General features: G+C 34.3%; 1 protein-coding gene across 1 annotated transcript in view; it reads left to right on the top strand.

Annotated features, from left to right (window-relative positions):
• LOC137405127 (echinoderm microtubule-associated protein-like CG42247) overlaps window positions 1–25,200 on the top strand; it is a 59,100-nt gene that overhangs the window by 19,535 nt on the left and 14,365 nt on the right. Inside the window, 12 exon segments of the mRNA XM_068091351.1 lie at window positions 80–176; window positions 1,228–1,311; window positions 7,461–7,634; window positions 11,554–11,651; window positions 11,987–12,155; window positions 12,989–13,090; window positions 16,003–16,155; window positions 16,789–16,911; window positions 17,941–18,107; window positions 18,738–18,994; window positions 23,377–23,599; window positions 23,723–23,897. Of these exon segments, the coding sequence (XP_067947452.1) occupies window positions 80–176; window positions 1,228–1,311; window positions 7,461–7,634; window positions 11,554–11,651; window positions 11,987–12,155; window positions 12,989–13,090; window positions 16,003–16,155; window positions 16,789–16,911; window positions 17,941–18,107; window positions 18,738–18,994; window positions 23,377–23,599; window positions 23,723–23,897 (1,822 nt within the window).

Raw genomic sequence — 25,200 nt, 5'->3', positions numbered from 1 at the left:
ACTCGATATTTGATCTTTTTTAATTTGTCGTAATAGATGCTAGGTAAAGTTTTTTGAAATTATATAAACAATGTTATAGATGGAACAAGGCAGGAGGAAACGTTGCTGGCACTGTTAGCAACACTAGGAACCAAACATCGCCGGCGAGGAAGCTGCTAACTATATCCATGCAGAAGGTAATGCAAGCGTTATAACAATGATAGTGGTACCTTATTACACTTGTTAATTGTTTTTTGCATAAAAGACACATCGGATTGCCAAGAATTTGTTGATGGATACAAGAGACTCAGAGCAGCAAGGCTGTTTTAAATCAAAGTTAGTTGGAAATACTTTCCTTTCCATCTTTTTAGATTGGCAAGGAATAGGAATTTGCTTGCACCAAATACTAAGATGTCAATAATAGTGTTTTTATGGTAAAAAGGTTTAAAATAACAATACTAACAAGTTTTGGCAGAGATACATACAAATGATGTATAAGGCACAGATATAAGTATAAATAACAGATATGATAAACAAATATATAATAGCATACAAATAAACATATTGTTAGTACTCCACCCACAAAATGCTATTGCTTAGTTTGCACTTTTCTTTTGATATCTTCACTTTAATAAAATACCCTGCGAAAAGTTCTTCATCAAATAGGTACCTTTTCTATGGCTTTATATATGGTGATAATCTCATGTCCAGATGGACATACCCACATGCATTTACACACTGATGCACTTACCCACTTACACATTTACACACTTACAAATTGACGGACTTGCACACTATGCACTTATGCACTCATGGTGTCATTCTTACACACTGTCATACTAGCACACGCAATGCTAATCTGTCATTCTGGCACATTGACCTCTACTATACTGCCATATGCTGGCATGCTGAAACACTGATATACTGTCATATTAATGCTTTGACAGACTGAGACAATTTCGTTTTGATACACTGCCATACTAACGTGTTTACTGTTTCAGTACAGCGCATTCGTAGAAGTCATTTACACTTGTATTCATGTTATATATACACCCTGTCATGTTTACAGATATGCTTTGTCATGTTATATATACATGTACATTCTTTCATGTTTACAGATACACTATGTCATGTTACACATGCACCCTGGGGCACTCTTGCAAATGAAAATAGATTCAATCAAGAATGTGAGAGCGGTAGTTGTGATATGAAAGATTCTGTCTGTTACTATCTGAGTATTCAATTTAGAACTGTAATGAGTTTATCAAGAGGATAAAAACGGTGAAGAGAGATAGAAAAGAGAAAGAGAAGGGAGAGAGAATGAGAAAAAGAGTGAGAAGGAAAGAAAAAATCGAGAGAAAGAGAGAAAATAGTTGTTAATGAAACAAATCTTACCAGTTGTTTTGTTTCAGTAGCTTTTAGCATGTTTCATTACAAGTTGTAATTTTTTGTCACATGAACATATGGCTTTTAAGTAAGAACACAGATTTCTGAAATGTGTAACCAGCGTCTAAATCGTCTATAAATATACCATGAAGTATTTGTTTCCTTTACGCACTCAAAATTGGCCGTAGCTATGTTAGCATAAAATTGCAAGACTTTTACTCACAAGCATTTCTTGTTTTCTTTGCTATGTACATGTATGTATACATTTTTATTGGGATTATTATTCAGCAACAAAATGATGTTTTGAGATGACAGAAATCAGGAAATATCAAGTGAGATGAACGAAAATGTTTTAAAATGAATAATCTAATAGTATTGCGAAGGAGTTGGAATAGTGAATTGAGGGTTGATGTAACATAAATTTTATAACCTGAAACGTACGATAGTGGTTTATTCTGGTACTGCATTCTGTAATGGTGTGCTTAATTAATTTTAGCTAGGTTTAAAATATGTTTTTGCACAGCTCAGAAAAAAGTAGAAAACCAAACGAATATTTTCATAGAGTTAATTTTTGGTACAACTATTTTTGCGAACTGTTACAAAATTATTACCAATTAATTTAAAAGCAATAGTAATAAATCATAGTAAGATATATATTAGAATAATAATTAAATAACAATGCATTTACTTTTATATTAAATAGTACTACATATTTAATATAAGAGAGTGTTTACTAGAGCAAATGTTAAAAACCCTTTAGACCAGGCCATCATGCACAATTGACCAACCTTAGATCGATGTAAAGAGACCATTGTTTTTCATGCTTAGCTACATTGTTGTATTGAATATTTGAAGTTTGTTGCTTCGAGTATTTGCTGATGAAATGAGTTGAATAGGTGATCAATACGCTGCGTACAGAATGGCAGTATATGATATCCTCGCTATCATTACTGTGTTATTGATCTCGTGTGTCTGCTGCGCTTGATTTCGCGTACTCAGTAACCAATAGCTACTAGCGGCGGTTTCACTGAGGCATCATTTGATACACCGAGTGACTGTCAAGATAGCATGTAACTCGCTAAGCTAACTCACTACCATGTATTCATACAAAGCTAGATATGTGAAAAACAGAGATAAACTTATCAAGGTAAATATCTTTTTAAAACCATTTTGTATTTTGTTTGCACAACTATATATAATGTTTGTGAAGCCTATTGTTACCAATAAAAGAATTGTTTGGTGGTCATTGGAATGTACGTGTTTTCTAAAGCTATTTTTTGCATGTTGGCTAGAGAAACTTGAAATCTAATCCGCTTTCAGCCTCCTTCAGTCTTCAGGTTGTTTTCTCCAGAATGTGTTTTTGACTGCTGAAGTCGAAAAGCATAGATCTACTTAAAACTCTTGCGTGTTCATGTAAAAAGCTACTGTTTACTGACACAGTCCGAGTGAACTGCCTATAAAATTTTGTTACTTATTGTCGTTAAAGGTTGTAAAGGTTTTATAGTTATGAGGGTTTTTGTACTTACGCATCGTGAGTTCCTATGCTATTAGTGATATGTAGTAAAGCTTGTTGGAAGGTGCAGCTGTGGATCAGTGGTTAGTGTGCTGGTACATGATCAGTAGGTCAGTAGATCAAAACACAGAAAGACCATTGGTGGTGTTAGGAAGAGAATCCAGCCACAATCGCACCTGTGTCAAATCTCATGTGCAAGTAGTTACAATAAATTTTGTACCAGGATATACCATTTGAGGTGATGACTCTTAAGTGGTAAAAACTAGAAGAATTAAATTCTAATTAGAATAATGTGAAAATAAATATTGGTATATTTAGATACTGTACGTACTATGTCTACAAGTACTATATTTACATATTACTTATAAACATAGCTCTAAAGCTCGTAACTCTATAGCTTGTAACTCAATAGCTCTATACATAACTCTATACATAACTCTATACATAGCCCTTAGATGTTAGCTCTATATATGCTAAATGTCGGCATACCACATCTATGTATACTGTTACTCATATAATTACGTACTATACTATATTCAGTCCAATTGCAAGCATATATACTCCATCTGCATTTATGGGCTTTATGCGCACGCTTCCATATATATACATGTATGTATATATGTATATATGTAATATAGTACAGATACAGTATATGTAAATATGCCATACATAGATATAGTAGATATTTATATGGTATATAAGAGTATGATAAATATATATATCATATTCTTATATACCATATAAATATCTACTATATCTATGTATGGCATATTTACATATACTGTATCTGTACTATATTCACACTGCATATATACATACTGTATTAATATATACTATACGTCTACATATAGTGCCTATATGTACCATATCTGTATTGGCTAAACCTACATGTATATACATACAATCATGTCATGTTTATGCATAAATTATGCTTATATGTTGCATCTATACACATTGTATCAATACACAATGTGTCTGTGTATTGGTACACATAATTTTCATGTTTTATCGTAAGGTAAGCTCTCCTTTGATGTACCATGTACCAATATCATGGTTGATGGATATGTTATGTAATCATTTGTATAAATTGATAATCTGCCAGTTTGATGTTGCTGTTGATACGCAAACTCTCCAAACTCAAACATAAATCTGCAAATATAAAACTGGAATCAGGACTTGTGTAAGGGGATCCTATATATAAAATAGTTTGATGAGATTTTTACCGATAGCTGACTTTTCTTAGTTGTTGAGTTTACAAACAGATGAACCCTAACATCTCAAACACAAACTATTTTAGCAAGAATTTCATGTTTTTTTAATTTTAACAGTGTGATAAGTACAATTCTCTGTCGTTAATACACTAATTGTATTGGTTTGTTGCGTGACGATGCATAAACCCTGCTTGCATCAACCCAGTTTGTTTTGGTTGCAAAACACAAGCACGTCATTTTTAATGCATTTAACCAATTTTAATAAATGACGCATTATTATTTGAACATAATACATGTATAACGTCAAGTTAGTAAAAGAATAGGCTATCTCTTACGTTCACCTATTGATAGGGGGTAGTGGCTATAATATATCAGAATGCCAATAGTTCACATTTACGTGGGACAATGCAAGACAATTAGCGGTCTATTTCCCTCACCCTAAATGATCATCACAACTATTATCATGATAGACATTGACCTCTTGCACTGTGATTGCCTGCAACGCTTCATTGTTTACCTTTTGGTATGTTATTGATTGTTGGTGGAGTGATGCAGGGCAGTTATTCTAGCCTTTCACGCACTTGCTAGTAAGTGCATGGTTAGTCCTCTTAGCATTGGTACAGTTTTAATCTAATGATGATGGTTCTATCATACTGCCAAAAATATCAGATGAAGTTCCCTCATCGCAGAATAAATTTCATTTGTTGGTTCAGTAGCACTCTGGCTACGAGTACAATAGTAATGAAATACCTTGACAGAGAGTTGCGAGTACTCATATAAGATATATAATATACATTATATATATAATATATATTATACATAGAATATATAATATATATTATATACAGAATATATAATAAAGAATACTGGTAGGAAGTATATCTACTTGGAAGTTGGTGAAGTACTGCGTAATTAGAAGTCACCATGTATTGGTGAAATACTACACCAACTTGCCAAGATATAGTCCCTGAGAGCGAAAAAAAGTGTTAAACAGTGTCGGTCAATCTGCATTACAAAATATTTCAAAAAAGTCGGGCACGTGACAGGCAACAATGCAACCTTTTTATGGAATGGTTGCGAGCCTTTTCGATGTTCAAATAGTGAATAGCAAATGACTGCGCATTGATCAATGATTTTTATTAAATTATTTTACCTTGGCAACACATATTGAAATTGTTTTCTCTTGGTATGCACTATGGATTACGTGGATTTGGAATGTCATACTGTTGAGTTACCATGCGATAAGTGTTTCAATCGACATCCCCGTGTTGCAGACTTACTCGTGGTTTTCATTTTAGTGGCTACTGTTGCCCTTTTTCCTTCTTTTGCTTTCTGATTGTGGTATAGCATAATTTGAAAAACATTTCTGTTTGAAATGAAATGATAGTCAATAAAGTAATATATATCAATATATACAAATACGAGGGAGTTTGGTAAAAATATAAATAATTCTATGCCAGAGGTCATCATCATAAATTTTAAAATCTAAATAGGAATGACTGAAGTGCGGAGAATGTTTAAAAAGTAATAGCTTACTCGGTATTTTTCCCGCATCATTCGCATATAGCGTTTAGATCTTTTGCAAGCCTGAAACTTTTGGCCTATCATTGTGCTAGCTGGTGGTTTCCTGTTTTTAAAAAAATATCGATGTGTTGGTTAGTTCAACTTATGAATAAACTAATTTTTCATGCTTGAGACTCTTTTCAAATCTTTGACAATTACAATTTTTTAACAGTAAGGGAATTTGAGTGTACTTTCAGACTTGCATAGATGATTCAAGTAGGAAAGTCAGCTGTGAGCTACACTGAAGGCTATTCGTGTTGCCTCTTATGTGACTGATCTTGTCAATCATCAGCTTTAAACCGTTGTGCTGTTCTGTCAGGATTATACCTGATGCCAGTTGCTGGGTGACAGAAACACGCCCTAATTTATCTATGACACCCACTATTTATAGCTGTGCTAGGATGCTGACGTACGCTACACTAGGTTTGATAGAGAGTTCACAGGGCATGCTTGCAACTCCGTCGGGACGTTGTTGCTACAAGACCGCTTGCATATTTTCAATCATCATTAAATAATTGATTAGTTTTTAGACCGCAATAATAACTGAACATTGAACATCTTTATAAACTTTGAAAATGTTTGTCTGAGGTCATTTAGAAACTCTCTTAGATGTGAACGTATAAATGAATAATGCATAAAGTGGTTGAAAGACTTTCTTCCCCAGAGATGATGTGAAGAGCGGTGTGAAATCGCTAGTATCATGCCTTGGTTACCAACTGCTGCTCAAAATATACTTGGATCTCAGTCTAAGTAAAAGATAATCAATTAAAGAATTAAGCCTAGCTGGTACTCAGGCAATGCTACATGTAGACTGTCATCTATGCCGATTGCTACCGCGCTTGTAAACTGTTTCTGTTACTTGTGAACTGTGCACCTTCAATTCCCTATCCTGACTCTTCCGCAATACTACTAGATTATCAACTTTTAAAACCCTTTTGTTTAACTCACTCAATAATTCCAAATTGTTTCATTTTTGCATTTTTTTCTTTTTTTAGAATGTAAAGAAAAACACAATTTTGCTGTCAATTACCAAAGCCATTAAAAATTTATACTTGCATAACAAATAAATTTTCCGTTGTAGGATAAGTGTTTCTCATAGCAATGTCTGCGCCATTCCAGTTGTTTCACAGGCTAAAATGACTGGAATATAAACGATATAAACTGGTTGCCTGTATTACAAACATTTGAGAATTAATTAAAACGGGATGTGACATCAATTAGAGAAAACATAGAGCGAACCAGATCATAGAGCTATATTTTATCAACTGCTATCTCACGTCCCATTTAATGGCAGATATTTGCTGGCCTACTCTTTAGTCTTTGGATAATGAAAACATAACTCCCATTTTAGCTTTGATAATCAGGAAAAAATGATAAAAGTAGTCAACTTCAAGTTGGTAGATGGTTATAGAAACAGAATACTTTGTTTCTAGTGTCTTGCTCACTTATTCCTGTAGAGCTTTGCTGGGTTTCTGCCAAAATTGAGTTTTTAACAATGTGATTGGACATATTTTATTCTAACAAAGTTTATAAGTAGTAAGAGAAACCTACTTATATGGAGCAGTAATTCAAAACTTAATGTCGATAAATATAACATAGAAGTATTTTACTAAGTTTATTTTCATTATCTGTTTAAATTTTTAGAGAAACAAAACATCAGAATAATAGTAAATATATGTAATGATTATAATGCAAATAAAACTTTGTTTTGCCCAAGATCTTTTAGATTTTGGTCAAGATTTTACACAAAACGTTTTTTTCAAAACATCAGCATAAAATCTATCATTAAATACGTATATATGCTGCAGAATGGCTCAGTGAGAGAAAACAACTCTTGGAACTATGGAGATGACGACTTTAGCCCTAGGACTGATGATTACGGCATAGATCTATCTAGATATGAGTCTTCAAATGCTGCCTATGAAGAACCGGATGATGTACCTCTTCCTCGCCCTCAACAGAAAAAGATTAACAAAAGGAAAGTTTATTAGTTTCTTGAAAATTTTGAAAATCTTCCAACGCCCGCTGATTCAGACTTGCACACGCTAAAACTCATTTAAGACAGAGCATTCTGGGCCATACTGTAAACAAACTGCAAAATAAAAGCTGGATTTAGGCTGTTTTGTACATTTAAATGTTCTCTAGGGCAAATTTGAGGAATACAATATGTCAACACCATATTATATACAGTTGTTTTACGTAAAAAAATCTAGTTTTAGGTCATTTGAAGTATCAGCTTTCTGGTAACCAGCTCAAATTTACACCCATCTTTGGTAACGGCTCGCAAAGCACCTACCTGCCTTGACCAGTCATGCCACATAAAAATAATTGAGTTCTATCAGGAAATGCTATTCTAAGCTTATAAATGCTTCAGTCAATCATTATTGATTTCAGAGTAAAGTATGTGCAGAATGTAACAGTATGTGCAGAATGTAACAGTATGTGCAGAATGTAACAGTATGTGCAGAATGTAACAGTATGTGCAGAATGTAACAGTATGTGCAGAATGTAACAGTATGTGCAGAATGTAACAGTATGTGCAGAATGTAACAGTATGTGCAGAATGTAACAGTATGTGCAGAATGTAACAGTATGTGCAGAATGTAACAGTATGTGCAGAATGTAACAGTATGTCCAGAACATTTTAGTGGTAGATTTAAAAATGCATCCATAACATTCAGTGGAGCATACCTTCAATGACTCTGCCAAGATATCACTGGAATATTGTACTTTTCAGGAGTTTACCAACTGATTGAAAGAGTGATATTATTGTAAATTATCAAAGGGGATTTTTTGATGACACATGAACATAGGTTATGACCTGCCTCGACAATGATTAGCTTTGTTCAATTGAATAAGTAAAGCTTCACCTAACAGTTTTTACAAAATATACATGTAATTCTATATGTAAAGCTAACTCATTATAGTTAGCTACCTCAAACCAAAATATATAATTCTTTTAAAAGGTCATAATAAGACTGGTGACAACCTTAGTTTTTTTTGCGCAATGTCCAAATATGCATGAAAATTTTAGTCAGTTACAAAAAACCTAATGCAGTAAATGACCTGAGATCTATTGATTCTATGCAAAAGACTCTGCATAACAACATGGCGTAAACAATTGCTTTATCTGATGAGCATGAGCCATCCGAACCTAACATACTGTAAATTAGCTTGTACGGTCCACAATTTAAAAAAATGTGTTTTATTAGCCAAGTAATTAGATACTAAAGGGCTCTCTAAAATTGTATAGAACATCAAAGCCATTATTATTCAAGAGTTCTACAAACTGTTGAGCTAATGTTACACAAAAGCAAAACAATATTCACAAACAAAAGATCTATCAGAGTCATTTTAAAATTCATATCTTGTATGAAATTTCTATTTGCTTTTTTGCTAAACTTCTATGTGTTGCTTTCTAACATTACAAAGCAACGTTGTAAGTCAATTAGTATCCATGACTAACACTTGTTACAGACAGCGAGTTTGCAATTTGATCTTGGTTTTCTTTGATACATAAATATTGATGCGTGCCAGTTTTTGACCTTAAGAAACTCATGCCCGTCATTCTTTTACTATGCTTATAACACCAATCAATAGTCAACAGAAATATTTCTTATGCCTTCCAAACATCAGTATCTGCCATGAGTAAGCAAAATATTTTCTATTTTCTGCTATTCTAGTGGCTGTATTAACTAACTTTAGTCTAGATCGGTTAAATATTTCTCCAGAGATAATCGAAACTCAATTGGTGCATCTTTCTATGTACATATTGATTTTTATTTTAAACATTGTTTTTATAACTTGTTTGCATATACACTTCATGAGATTCCATGAAATATTGATGACAAGTCAAGAACAAAAATGATGATACCTTTGCGTAATAGCTTGTGATTTTTCTTTCTGAATTTATAAGATTTGACTTGACTTGCCTCAAACTTGGCTCATCGACAATATGCCATAAAAGTTGTAGCTCAACATCAAAGTTATAGTCCAACCAGTGAATTTAGGCATGCTTAAAGCTGTATGTTGGCGATTTGCAGTGTTAGGTTAATTACAGTGTAACACCAATCAATAGTCAACAGAAATATGCCTTTTGTCTTTCAACATTCTGGATCTGCTGTAAGCAAAATATTATAGATTATTGCTAAATATTTCTCACTTTTGCCTGAGATATAAAATATTAAAAATTATACATATTTTAATGCTAAATTTTTTATAACTTTTAGTTTACAGTTTATATAATCTTTTTAAATTTTGATATCAAATAAAAATTTTTTAGGATTTTGTTTACAATTTAATCGACATTCAGCTTCAATCTATATACATGTATATATTTCTCAAAGTCTGTGTGTTGGAAATCCGTCTGTTGGAAATCCGGCTGTTGGAAATCCGGCTATAGCTATTATTAGAACAGCTGAGCTGGACAACAATACAGACTCAAAGTCATGGCTTACTGTCATTAGAAGCCTAACCTTATTAACTAGCTTAGTGGAGTTTTTCATTGGCAATATGCAAGGCTACTAGCTTGAAAGGTACAGTTGCTTGACAAAGTTTTAAAACCTTCACAGTTGTTTTTATTTTTCTCTTAAATTATTTCAACTACACGACACACTTCTCTCATGATATGTACTTTGAAAGTTAGAATGGCAAATGCTGTTATATGTTAAATACAAATCAACTTTCTGTCCAAAGACTCTTCTATTACACGGGCAACGTTGGGTGGCGCAGCTAGTTTTACTATAAACTACAGAACATCTGATTGTCTGAAACCATAATCAAAATAAGCTTGCCACTCTGTTATGTGCGATTACGTTTTAAATCTGTGTATTGTGTAAGGCAAAAACATTTGTTAACATTACGTGTTTGCAATAAAATACATAGAACTACTCACAAAATCCCGACATAATACATGATTAATTTATTTACACTGATAATTTGATCATTAAAATTGTTTTACCTCTATCATAAGCCAATGAAATGTATTATGAAATACGTCTTAACATTATTTAGAGATGATTTGTAAGTGTGTAATTTTGTGCTGGAAAATACTTTCAATTTTTTGTTATTCCAGTGATTGTATTAGCTGGCTTTAGTCTCGCATGAATAAATATTTTTCCAGAGATAGTCAAAGACTCAACTGGAGAGCTTTGTTTTGCACATTTGATGTTTTTACCTTAGAATTGTTTTCACAGCTTTTATCTGATACAGTTTATGAGATTCTATAAAACATTGGTTAAAAGTCACAAAGATCAAAAATCAAAAACAAAGTCTGGTGATGCTTTTGTGTGATAGCTTGTGATTTTTCTTTCTGAATTTATAGTTTTTGATTTGATTTACGTCAAACTTGGCTCATCAATGATATGCCATTAAAATTGTAGCTCAACTCTAAAGTTACAGTCCAACCAGTAAATTTAGCCATACTTATAGCTGATTGGTGGCGATTTACAGGGTTAAGTAAAATTTAATCTAGTATTTAGGGCATAATGTTGAATAACATACATGTAAGTCTATGTTGAATATGAAGGTTCCCAAGTTAACTCTCTATTGTATAATCATGCATTCTTCAAGTGATACATTTTTTGTCAAACTTTGACTACTTTCCCAAGCTGCTAAAATAAATTCAGAGTCTGCTTGCTTCAAAATAACTTGCAGGCATGATGTAATGGCAAAAGCGGTGAATTTAAATTTGTTGGACTTTATTTTTTTCAGCAAGTAAAACAACTTAACAAAATAGGCAAAAAAAATATGTGCACAAAATTATTCATGTGCACAATAGCTTTGACGATTGAGGTGCAGAGCCCCATGTGCAGGCAGTGAGCAGGGTGTGGCTCACATGGACGAAAAAATTCTACAATTTAAAGAAAAAAAAATAGCCCAAAGACGCTCAGACTACTCCAGCCTCGGCAGCAGGCACTGCTTCAAGATGGCCCTAAATATATTAGTGTCTCTGAATCTACAAATGACAGCAAGCAGCTAATCGATGCTTCTGAGGCTTGGTATGAAGGCTGTCAATGTACAGATGCTAAAGTAGAGGCTGGAAGTGCTAGATCAATATAGGATTTATGAGTAGAGTAAGGGTGTTCTAGAAGGAGAACAGCTGGTATAGTACCGGTTGTGAGCAAGCATACAGATTGATGGGAATATAAGTCAGAGACCAAAAATTTTTAAGCAGATTTGAATAATGGGATTAAATGGGTATGAGAATGTTTTTGAAAATTAAGTGAACGAGCTGCTTTTGGATGCCACTACTTTCTGGAAATGTGAAGTGTTAACCCAATGTACAGTAAAGTTAGTACTGTATACTGTGCTGATTGCATTGATGATGTTTTAGGGGTCGGCTTGTGTCATTTTATAAAAGTGGAGACAAACACTACAAAGGTCTTCAGATTGCTGTCAACCAGAAACAGTTTGCCACCTTCGAGGCTTTGACAGACTTTCTAAGCACAAAGTTGCCGACAACAAGGGGAGTGAAAAACATTTTCTCGTGGCCCAATGCGAAGGTTAGTTCAAACTCAAAGATGGCTGGTAGTAAAAGAAACCCTCTAAATATGGAGTATGATGTCCGCTTAGATTACTGTAAGTAGAGACTGTGTGTGTGTTTTAAGAGCATTTGTTAGACAAACAATGGCTCTGTGATCTTGGCTGGACATGTCTGAGTCTAGTAGCAAGAGAACCTTGGTGACTGGAGACATGCCCAGTTACAGAGAGTAATTTAAGGTTGGATGTGGTTCCTGTCACCATCAGCGACCTTTTTGAGAATTCAACCCTAACATGTTGTTGGCAGGTCAGGCCTTCTAGATCACTAGGCCATGGTTGTTATGGCTGATATATATCAGGAGACCTAAAATTAATAATAATAGTTTTTAGTTTTTTGCAACCACCTTACCAATAACACTGAAGGCAGATTCATTAACTTATACAAGGCTTTTTGGTGTCAAATACATTCAAATGGTGTGAAAAATAATCCTCTAGTTTTTTACTTCATCTTTAAAAATTCTGTTGTATCTATCCTTTTAAAAACCAGTTTGGTTTACTCTTTTACACTTTTCAATTGATTGATTAACAATTATTGAGCCAAGCTCAACAAAACAGCAAATAAAAATTAAAATAAACTACGTTTTTTTGCTGACAGCCATGTTTGTTGCTCGATGTTTGACATGCATGCACTCAAGTGATACCACATTGGTGAATGGGTCTAATACTTCATTGGAAGTTGATTTATAGAAATTCCTGTTGTACTAGATGGCAGCTTTGAAAATATATAAACAGGAAGTCATGCTTATTAGCTCAATAGCTAAAGTACAAACAGTGGCGACATTGTTTCATGTTTTAGCAAATATTTGAAGTCAAAGATTTCCAGGTTGGGCAGCATTATGTTTGTTCAGAGACAAACAAACTCGACAAATCTATAAGCTATGGAGAGATCAAAGGCTCGGTGAGTGACCTAGTATATCTTGTATGTGCATCTAGCTTCATTTCTTTTCTTTCTATGATGCCAAAAACACTTGACTGTTATGTATCAAGTTATAGCAAGTGTTTACACCAATAATAATGACACTTTTGGATTCTGTACTCACACTTTCTAAGCTATGTGTAGGGAATCTGAAAGAGGTTTAATCACCTCTTATAGCTTGGCGTATAAAGACATACAACAGCTCATTTATTATGGATAAAACATATATCGCGGAATAGGTAGCTTTTATTCTAAAGCAAGGCTAAAAATTTGGAATTATTTTCTATCTTTTATGTGACGTTTTTAGCGGTATGTGATCGATACGACAGTTTCGGCAGTTCCTATCGATAATTTGCAAACAAGTCCGATAAAACATTTTAGCATGCAAAAATGGGTTCGTTATAAAGCATGAACTCGGGTATCAAGCCTAAAAAACATTAGGATATTTATAAAGGCCTTAGGCTATGGCTTTTGCTAATACATCACCAAACATGTGCTTATGCACTCCAAATGAATGGGTGTACCCCAAGATTTACAGCGAAAATTAAGGGAAGAGAAAGCATAAGTGTCGCATAGAATGAATCAGTTCTCCAAGCTCTTCAAAAGTGATGGGAGAGTCACATGTTGAATTTGCTGACTCTTATCATGCAAGCTGCGGATGCTCACAGTGCACTCTCGTTAGCCTATCAGGAGATAGTAAATGATCCTACGGTGACGACAATGACCAAAAGACCAGCAGCTTGTGGTGAGCCAACATCAATTTCTGCAAACTCTAGATGCTACTACCTACGTGAGGGGCTGCCAGACTGACAGCTAAACATGATCAGTGGTATTGCTAAATCTCGACCCAAATATGTCAAGTCATATGGGAAACTCTCTACACTAACAATGGCAAAGAATGTTCTACCTCGGCCATGATAATTCCGAGCTATACAAGGCACCTCCATGATACACCTCCAAACAACTCTGGGAACCGTGCGATCAAAATCCGCACACATCAGATATACCCCAATCGCATAAACCAACTCGTAGAGAAAATAAAAACACTCTAAGTTGCCAGATGTTTTGTTTAGATATCAAAAACATATAGGCTTGTCGACGATTGTAGGCCATTCTAGGCTTAAACTAGGTTTAAATCAGACAAAGTCATAGGTGTAAATTTGGAATCACAAGTCGCACTGATGAATGCTGAACTGAGTTGAAGCCAGATTTTGCGGACAAAATCAAAATCAGTTTGTACTAGATTTTTTAGAAATTACGTATTTACACCTAATTCTTTTATAAGTAATAAAGTGAGACTGCGCTTGCTTGCGCCAATCTTTTACCGCTAATAATATTTAAAATGAAGATACATGTATATCAGCATCAAATAATTATTAATTTTACTCATTGTTCTACAATGAACTCTATTAGCTAGCACCTAACGTAAACAAATTGTGCATTACAACCAAATCTGTGAATTTCATGTTAACTTTCATTGTCACCTTTTCACAAAGGTTGATCTATCAGACTGCTGGTGAGATAAACAGACTGAGCAACTATTATACGTCAAATTATCACAAGTTACTAAGTTTGACTCTTGTTTTTTTTGTAAATCCATATATGTCAAGTCATGTCATGTGACTAAACCTACTACAATGTGTCACAAGTTCTCTCTAGGTAGCTAAAATGCATCCGATTCCAACTTGTTTTTCACCATCATTTACCAAGCGTAAACACTTCATATTTATATATTGATATTGATTAGGCATTGATTATTTACTACTAAAGAAAAAACAGATTATTGTAAAACAATGCTGTTATTATTTCTATGAAACCAAGTGACGGCTATGAATAAGTCAGCAACCCATTATTCCTTGACAGAATAAAGCTAAAGTGAATCGTTCATTGCCCTAGTATAAATTATAGCTGTATTTATAAATTTAACTTGTGATGGAAAATATAAAAACGAATAAGAAACTGAAGCAATCAACTAAAATGATTACCAAGGAATCATTAAATTGATTTTTAAAGCTTTTTAGTAAGAGAGTGCTAAATGGTAACATAAGAAGGGATTTGCAAGTTCTACAACATGGAGGTGCGTTGTACATTTATGGTACGTAGTGAATACAGCTCTTGCTCTTTCAGTATAAATGTAAGAAATATACTATTCTGTTGGAAATTACTCATAAGTTTAACATTAGACATGTTCTCTTGCTCATTTCTGTTTTCTGTAACCAATCCGTTTACAAACATATATCAAGACATATTCTAACACTATCTAGTTGTTAACATATTCAGATCTTCTCAAACACTCTTGCTGTTAACATATTAAGACTCTTTTCAACACTTTCTAGTTATTAATGTATTTAGACTTTTTGAATACTTTTTAGTTGTCAATAAATACTTGCTAATGAAAACATTGAGTTTAATGCACAATTTCTATCAGCTCTGAGTTATAAGCAATACTTTTATACCTGCCATGCTTTAGTGTAATAATGCACAAAAAACTAGAGATCATATGTTACACATCATTCATTAAATGATAGGCACATCAAAGTGGCATCTGTAACAACTGACAAAACAAAATGTTATTCTTGTAACAGATATGACAACACAAGGTGTCAACTGTTACAGCGAGGGCCTGGCAATGTGTCACTTGTTGCAGGTGACCTGTTGTAGGATGACATCTGTTACAAAGATGGCTGTCCCAAAAACGTGCTATGCCTGTAATTGGTATGGCCACGGTTTCTTCTGTTATAAAGATGACTCAACAAGGTATCAAATAATAAGGGTGTTATAGGCTAAGGCTATGCTACTTCTATAAGCTTAGTCCAAGGATATAGTGTCACTAATTACAGGTTTGCCCCCACAGACAAGTGCTGTTCCACAACAAGCATGTATAATTCTTGCAGGTATGGCACAACAAGAAAATGTCAGCAACAAAGTTTCGTCGTGAAGAAAATGAGCTACTACAATACACAAGAGATCCCCATCCAGTTGGGAGCCACTCAAAGCCTAGAATTCTGACCATTATATCAAACACTGACAGAAACAGTAGAGAAAAGGTATGGTTGAAATCTTGAGACAAGAATGAGATTGATTGTAAGGCGATGTAACAATGACACAGGTTTGCTGATGGTTTATAGTAGTCTGGTAGGCAAGGTTATATAAGAGAGTAACCGTGGTTATATAATGGGGTAATTGTGTTTTAGCTCCATAAACCTTATTAAAAATAATAACCATCATTAATTAAATAGCTTACAAACTTTGTTCAGGTGACCATATAATGGTAGTTTTGGTGCTGCCCACAAATATGCTGATCTCTGCCTAAAAAGTGAACTATGCTCATAAATTACAGAACATGCAATGTTTTCTATTAAATATTTTTGTATCTGAAATGTCACGAGCACATTATCTCTCTTGAGTGATGTGTTAGATGCTGACCGTCAGCCAATCAAGTTCACCATATTTATACTGTAGTGCAAAGAACACTAAAGACACTTGTACACAGACTGTTATCATCGATTCTATTAACCTTACTACGTTGGTTAACCACCATGGACTGTATAAACAACGATATTTTTTCACAGTACAAAAATAATGTTTGGGACTTTTTTATTTTAATTGAACTTCTAACAACTTATTATAGTCATAAAGACTAAGTCTAAATAGCTAATCTATAATCTACTTGTCTCTAGGTAATGCTCAACCCTCAGACCAACCAAACATTTGAGGAGATTTTAACTGATATTGGTAACATGGTAAACATAGAATCTCCCCCAGTCACTGGACTCTTCACTGCTAAGAAACCACACAAGAAGGTAAGAATATCTCTTCCTTTTTATTAACTGTTTGACCTTAAGGCTTGCAGTTACCTTTTGATTCGTTAAAAAATAGTATAGACTCTGTTCAAATGGCCACAATCATAATTTTGATTTTGAATGGCAAAATTTGCCACATTGTCTGTTTTGTACCTGAAATGGCAAACAGTAGTAAAAGTAATAGCAATGACGATTGAAGTAATAATAGTAGTACTAACAGTAATAATAGTAGTACTGGCGGCGATAATAGTAATAATAGAGTTATAGCTATCAAGTTCAATAAAATTGTTTAGCACAAGCTAAAAATTGTAGACTCATTTAGTTTAATCAGGATTCTAACAATGTAACATGCTGTGGAACTGTAATAAATAGTAAATCGCAGCCAAAGTAGTTTTAGAAAACCATCAGGCATATGGCAGTGGGTCTTTTTTTCATGACTGCAAACATTCAACTGTTGAAGAAACATGTTGAAGTTAGGAAATAGGAAACTACAAATTGCACTGTAATTAGTCACTAGTCAACTAGTGCATGTTAACTAGAAATCAAGAATTGTACTGCAAGATTAAACAAAAAAAATCGTTGAAATGAGTAGCAAACAGTGAGTGCAGCTTTGACTGAGTATCAAATTTATTGGTTTAAAAAGTTGGAGTTTTATTATTTTAAACTTTCAAACAGCAACTCTGCATTCTTATAGGGCTATTTTTTTCAAGTATGATTACGATTGAATCTGTTGTGAACTTTGAAATTTCCTATATCTTTTGAAATGCTCATTAAAACACAGAGTTATCTTTTCATAACGAGAATCAGTGAAATTGGGCTGCTACACAGGTTTTGTATCATTGGTATGCCATCTTGCTGGCACCTCCAAATTAGTAAAGGCGTTTTTGTAATGTACCTACCTAACAGTCAGAAAATGTTGAGATAACACAAAGTTGGCCCATAGTGAGGCTACTACGTTCACTCATAGCTTTCAGCCTCACGCTTGACATTAATTTCCCAATTTGTTTTGAGTGTTATTATATATTTTAGGTGTTCAGTTTCTCTCAGCTGTTTAAAGACTACAAAGACCAAGATGTATTCCTTGCTGTGGGCAGAGAACTTACACCAATCACTGCCCACAGAGAAGTACCTCAAAGCACCCAGTCAGACTCAGCTATCAACTTCAAACCAGTTGTCAGGAGGAAACCTGGAAAAAGGTTCCAAAAGCCCAGAGGTAAGATACATTATAATGGAAACAGATTTATCCTCATTGTTTATGCCTTGAACCAGAGGTTATGAAACCTATTTTACTGTTGACGGCTTTGGAGTTGGGTGCTCCTACAGCGGTTACTCAGTCTGATTGGGATTTTTATGGTAGCCTTTACTTTATCAGCAGTAACTCAACCAAGTCTTAGATTTGGTGAAACGTGAACTTTCAATGACAGACTGATTGCTTTATCAATGTAGACTATAACAGTGACTCTAATAACTACAAGAGGGAGTTAAGCTAGTGTATAACAATGACTTTAGTATCTACAGAAGAGAGTTAATCTAGTATATACCAGTGACTTTAGTAACTAAAGGAGAGAGTTAATCTAGTATATAACAGTGACTTTGGTAGCTACAGGAAAGAGTTAGGCTAGTATATAACAGTGACTCTAATAACTACATGAAGGAGTTAATCTAGTGTATAACAGTGACTTTAGTAACTACAGAAGAGAGTTAATCTAGTATATAATAATGACTCTGGTAGCTAAAAAAGATAATTAATCTAGTATATAACAGTGATTGTAGTAGCTACAGGAGAGGGTTAATCTAGTATACAACAGTGACTCTGGTAGCTACAGGAGAAGGTTGTGCTAATTTTATAAATAAATTGCAGACTATGACAGCGATTCTGATGATGTTCCACCCAGAGACAACCTCTCTGTACCAAATGGTCAGGTGTCACTCTTCAGTCAACTAGCTCCACCAACCAACTATCAGAAAAAACTTAAACCTCCGCTGACACCTAAACACAACAGTCTACAGACATATGGTAGGAGGGGAAAGGCCGGCAGAGATTTTAACACAATCCGCATTGATGTGCACAACCAGCGTAAAGGTAAGAGTCGAAATACACTTTATAAATCGTGGGCATATTTTTTCATTTTTTTGGAAAAAGAAGACAAAGATGAAGTGGAAGCTGCTACCTTTATATACAAAAAACTAAAGATTTTGCACTAATTTTTATATAATATACTGTATCTTGTATTAGCTCAATTAGCAAATGTCATTCTTTTCTTGATCTTGGTTCGTAGGAGTTTTAGGGAATTGAGTGACAGGTTTTCCATAAGGTTTTACAGATGTAAAGAGAAATTTCCACATTTTTCTCTGAAATAAACTTGTTAAATTTTATATTAATAATTACTTTGTGTGACCATCAGAATCTAATGCATGTTACTGTTTTCAGGTGCATAGTAATAACTTCACTGACGGCTTGAACCGTATTTTTTCATAATACTATATATAGATAAAATTTATATATGTGATTTATAATTTGATCTTCTAACAAGCTGTTTTATCCTTATTCAGACTTATCAGTTGAGCTAAGGTGCCAGGGGGGATAAACCCTACCATGATGTGCTGCAACTTAGCCCACTGCATTTAAAAAGTGCATAATCAGTAAAGGGTATCTCACATAGCAGCATTCAACCATTGCTTTCATTTATGTATGTTGCATTATAATATATTAGTAATATTCAGAATATAATATTGTCAAATTATAACATAGGTTACATTATAGTATTTCCATTGCAACATCGGTAATTATGTATTCTACTGCATTTAGTTTTGTTCTAAAGTTATTCTGAAGGATCTATATTATGATTTTAAATACATCAATGAAGATCTAATGGTAGATAAGACATCCATGGAGTTTTTGAGCAAGACTGTCCTGTAAAACCGCCATGGTTTCACGAGGTTGGCAATCCTTCCTTGAATAGGTTAGACCATACCATATGGCAAAACCTCTACCTTCTAACTTTCAGTTTTCAAAATTTATAATTTATGTACTGTTTTTATTTAGGGTTGCTGGGGTCTACTAGAGGTAATGTAACAATTCCCCCTCTCTCTATCCTATGTTTTCCAGCACAACCACTCATAAAAAAGTTTAGGTCACAGGCTAATGGTTATCACTGATTTTAGTGGCACAAATCAATAAAAAATCATTTTATATTTTATGTAAACATTATGCCTTTGAGCTGAATGCAATAACTCTCTCTACGCCACGCGTGAGACAGGTGTTCTTGCATCGTTATATTGCTAATTTTATTGCCATCGTTGTACGTATTGCATTGTTCTACGCCGGATGAGACAAGTGTTCTTGTAGTGCCAATACAACGAATTCACATAATACTTGCATATACTAATAATATATAACGCTAAAGAGGCAATGGTGAGCAGGTTTCTGGCAAAACCACTCAAACCAAAATTCTCTGTTGAAAGATCCACTCCTATATGAGCCTACATAGATGACTTTGGGCTAATCAGCTTATTGTCAAATTATAATCAGCTTATTTGCGAATTGTAAGCAGTGTGGGCTGGCATGCGCATGCGTGTATAATTTGCTTTTTCAGCAACCCGAAACCCTTAACTAAAGCCTGGTTCCCATATATGCCACAAAGCACTGGTGACAGCATCGGTGACAGCATCACAAGCTATAAGCGATGAAATTTGAACTTACACGCCGGGTACTGCCGGTAGTGGCTGGCGGTCAACGCAAGAGTTTACCGCTGCTCAAATTTCGCGAAGCGCCGCAGGCAAAACTTTCCCAAAATGCACTGTACAAGTGAAGGTCACACTTATCGAAGCGGCATCGCGAGCGAACATTTTTAATGCAGTTATAACGATGCAGCTTATGTGAACAAAAAGCACCGAGCCTACCGTCGCAAGCGTTTTGCTGTGCAAGATTACCGCCGGGGTCTCGCCATCGATATGGGAACCAGGCTTTATAAATACCAGTATTTTGATAGTCTGGTGAAGATCATCAGGTGTAGTAACTATCCGCAAAATTATTTTTTAATTCCATAAGGGGAATTGGGAAATAATTGTTTGGCGCAGGTTTTGGAGTATCTGGATGTTTAGCTCAAAGCTGACAGTTCAAATCCTGTATGATACAATATTTTTTCCAACACCGCATTATAAATTCAGATGGACTGACATGGCTTCTATTATAGTACAGGTTACCCATGAAAAATGACCTGCCCTTTGCCACTTTATTTTTGACAAAGTGAGAGCCACTGGTGGTTTGCTTATTCTAAAGGGGCCAGATGGCAAAAGCGCTTCAGCAGCGCTCCAAAAACCCAACTTGGTTTTTCTCATATCATGTTCTGTGATGCATTAAAAAGGCTCCACTAACATTTCAATAAATAACAGTAAATGATAATTGTCTATGATTGTTAGCCTTTGATCTAGAGACTTGGTACCCAGACACAAGTTTACTACAATGTTAAGCTTTCGTCTAATCTAATGTTTGTATGTTTTTGTTGCTTTTTTACAGCAAATATAACACTAACTGTTTTATCAGTTTAATAAGCCATAACACAGTCTAATCACCTTTTAGTTGCTTGAATAATAGCTGGCTTCCTGTTTTGTTTCTTTTTAACATTGAATCCACCGAACTTCCTTTATTAGGAGTGAATTTATAAGAACAGAATTTATTTACAGAAATAATTTATTAAATTTATATTTAATCTTGGATTGCCATAACATTTGCACAATAACAGCAAGTAAAACTTTGTAATCAACTATATATATTACTTTATTGGCAATAATTTCATTTCAAATAGAAATGTTTGTCAAACTATGCCATAATTTGAAAAAAATATGTAGGGTAATGTTTCACCCTACATATCAAAGCAGAGTAAAACATATGATATAAAATTATTGTGAGAAGTTTCAAAGACCGACCACTACTAGTAAAACAACCATTCAACACGTTTGAATTTTATACTCAAACACAAGTCATTCACTTGGGCTTGTTTTTTTATAATTTGGGTTAAAATATTTAAATGCTAGATAAAATATTATTATTTAACAATTGCAACTTTGATTTTATATGATTCAACAACAATTAAAGCACAAATCTATATACTTTTGCATCATCGCATTTCTAAAATTTTCTCACAGTTCTAAAACTGTGAAATTTAGATATGCCCATAAGCATAGCATCGGTCATATTATATCTAGAAAACTATTGTTTTATTATAATAATTTATATTTAATTTTATTATAAATATTGAAAATAGCAGTAAACTGAATTAAGTTACAGACGCCATATTAAACACGAGTTGTGTATTTCAGATGACCAGTTGGAATATTCTGGTAAATTTTCATGACCATGATTGTCCATGATTTTGCCTCTAGTACTTTTACATCACCTCATATAGGCCTACTGATGCAATTGGAAGATATCAGCTTTCCTATGTGTCAATATATAGCTAGTAGCTAGTAGCACCATCTCACAATATTACCCCGAGCTTTCCTATTGCTGTTGTTACAATCCTATTTTATTTAAATAGTATGTTTGCATATTTATATGCCTGGTTATTTGTAAAGGGAACATGACCTGACTGTAAATACTTGTAGAGGAAGAATGGACATATGAATTTGGTAAAACTTTTTATCTACAGTTAGAATTCTCTTTAATGTTATTTTATTTTTAGATTAGTATATAGTTTTACTAGACTTATTTTTATTCATTTATTGAGAGTAGCATTTGAGGAAAATCTAAACAAAATTTTTGTTAACTGTTGACATTTGTTCGTTTACCTGCTGTGGTTGTGACAGCCCAATTAAAGCTAACCATATTTTTAGAAAATAATCCAACAGCAAGTATATGACTCTTAGTTACATGTACATTGGTAACCTGAAGTAAACTTTAATAATAACAGTTAGTAACATTTCTACATATTTTAGTAAACTCTTGTTTGTTGTTAGAACTATCTAATTCATGAATTATCATTTTCAAGAGCTAAAATATGTTATCTTTCCAGATAGCATGTTTTAAATTAAAAAAAATTAAGAGATTACCTCTACTTACTAACTTGGGCACAATTGAGTCTTATCTTTATATTTTATCCTGCAGCTTATATTCAGAAACACCAGAAGGTGGTTGATTAGTGCCGGAGTTAGTGTCGGTTTACCAATACAAGCTGAATGTCACAAGTTCGAATCCTGTACAAAGTAATATTTTTTTCTAATCTCTAACCGTGGCTTCAGCTAGACAGAAGGCCTGAACCGCTCTTATTGTATTAAATATTATTGATTAATTAAATGAGCAAGACTACAAACTATATTAGTAAGACTGCTAAAAGCAGCTCACACTGTCATATCGGCAGCATAACAACAAGAAATACAAACATATGTACAGCATTTAAACTTTGCACTAAAATCTAGCTTTCTATGTTTACATAAATATAAGGAAATGTTATAATTTGTTTACAGAGTTTTACACACCATCCAATTACCAAGCAGGAGATGGAAGGAAACCTGACAAGAAGCTGCAGTTAGAGTGGGTCTACGGGTATAGGGGAAGAGATGCCAAAAGCAACCTGTATGTGCTGCCGTCTGGAGAACTGCTTTACTATGTGGCCAGCGTAGCTATTCTGTTTGATAGAAGCAAAGATAAGCAGAGACACTATCTTGGTCACAATGAAGATATTACTAGGTAGGAGTTGTCTATCCTTATTTAATGGCTTTCACCTAAAGCTACATAGCTGCGTAGAACATGAAAGTTGTCACTTTGGATGAGCTCATGAATGCTTGTCAACAATGTCTCTCTTACTTGTAGCATGGTGCTTCACCCGAATGAGTTCTGCGTAGCCACCGGCCAGGCTACCGGAGCTAGTCGACAGGAAACAGCTGCTCATATCCGTATTTGGGATGCTCGGTCTCTAGTCACATACTCAATACTCGGCCTCGGAGTCTTTCAGGTGGCTGTCGGCTGCCTCTCTTTTTCCATTGAAGTTAGTTGACATCTACTATAGCAATATTACCAGAGGGCCATGTACTAACTTCCTTGTCAGAGCATTGTCAAGGGACAGGGGCAGATTTGTAAAATAGGTTTTTTTGTGATAGAAAGTGTGATCAAACATTTTTAAAGATACCAATGCTCATTTTTATATGAAATCAGAGTTTGGTATCACATGTTTGTTTAAAATGAGTGTTCCTTGCTGACATCTTTTTGAATGGCTCTGCGGAGATCATACATATAAATTTTGTATACATATATATGCATACGCGTATTGTGTATGTATATATCGGTGTATGTATGCATGGATGTATATGTACGCAAACAGTCGGCCATATATACATCTGAGTATAACTTGGTAACCAATCAAACAGCTCTACCTGAGTTGAGATGATTGCACCTACTGTCTGATGACACGCTCACTGTTATATCTGCACTACCTAAAAGCCTGGCGCTGCAGGGATAATAAAATAATTACCTAATGAATTTGAGGAACTGAAGCTAGTAAAACTACTAACTTATAATAATAAGAACTGTCTTTTGTATGAAATCAGCTCGTAATGCTACGTTATGCGTCATGATCTCTTACGCAATCATGTACCTAAAGCGTATGGTATTTCCACAAGCGTTGGATAAGCATGTGAATACTATTATTCCATAGTATGGCAAGTTAACGGGTTAGCTTGCTTGTTTGCAGATGTGGAGATTCCAAGTTCAACTCTAATGGGAAACGGACTTTTCATTCCTAAAACTTTATCGCTATATCTGGACATTTGGACAAAAAATGACAAATAGCCGAATGAGATTTATACACTGTATATAGATGAACTGTCTTTGTCTCTAGAATCTGAAGAGCTCTAAATCTTTTTCTTTATACGCTGTTAATAACAGGTGTATGAAACATTTCGTAAATATATTGCACAGTCGCTAGTAACAGGCATCTTCGCATAAGTATTTTTCCAGAATAGAAGCTTCAGAAAGCATACATTTTACATGTCTTGCCATACGTTGATTTCACCTTACAATCCTAACCCCAGAAAAGATTAATCCCGTATGTCAGGGTTCCACTGTACTTGGTAATAGGGGCATCCTGTCTAGGGCTACTCATGTTACACGACTAGTTTATGACGCTAAGCATATATATAGTAAGTGAGATTTCAGGATGCTATTAAAAGTTGCATGTACCAAGAGCTTATTTTTTATCCAACTTTTTGCTTTATGAAAGTTGCTTAAGAGTAGATAGACATACATAATAATTATTATTAGTGAATGTCTAGTCTGGCCTGGTACATGCTTCA

The sequence above is a fragment of the Watersipora subatra genome, chromosome 9, assembly GCF_963576615.1.
Source record: "Watersipora subatra chromosome 9, tzWatSuba1.1, whole genome shotgun sequence".
In the NCBI taxonomy this organism is placed as follows: domain Eukaryota; kingdom Metazoa; phylum Bryozoa; class Gymnolaemata; order Cheilostomatida; family Watersiporidae; genus Watersipora; species Watersipora subatra.
Note: the sequence above shows the minus strand (reverse complement) of the source record. Positions and strands in the feature narration are given on the sequence as shown.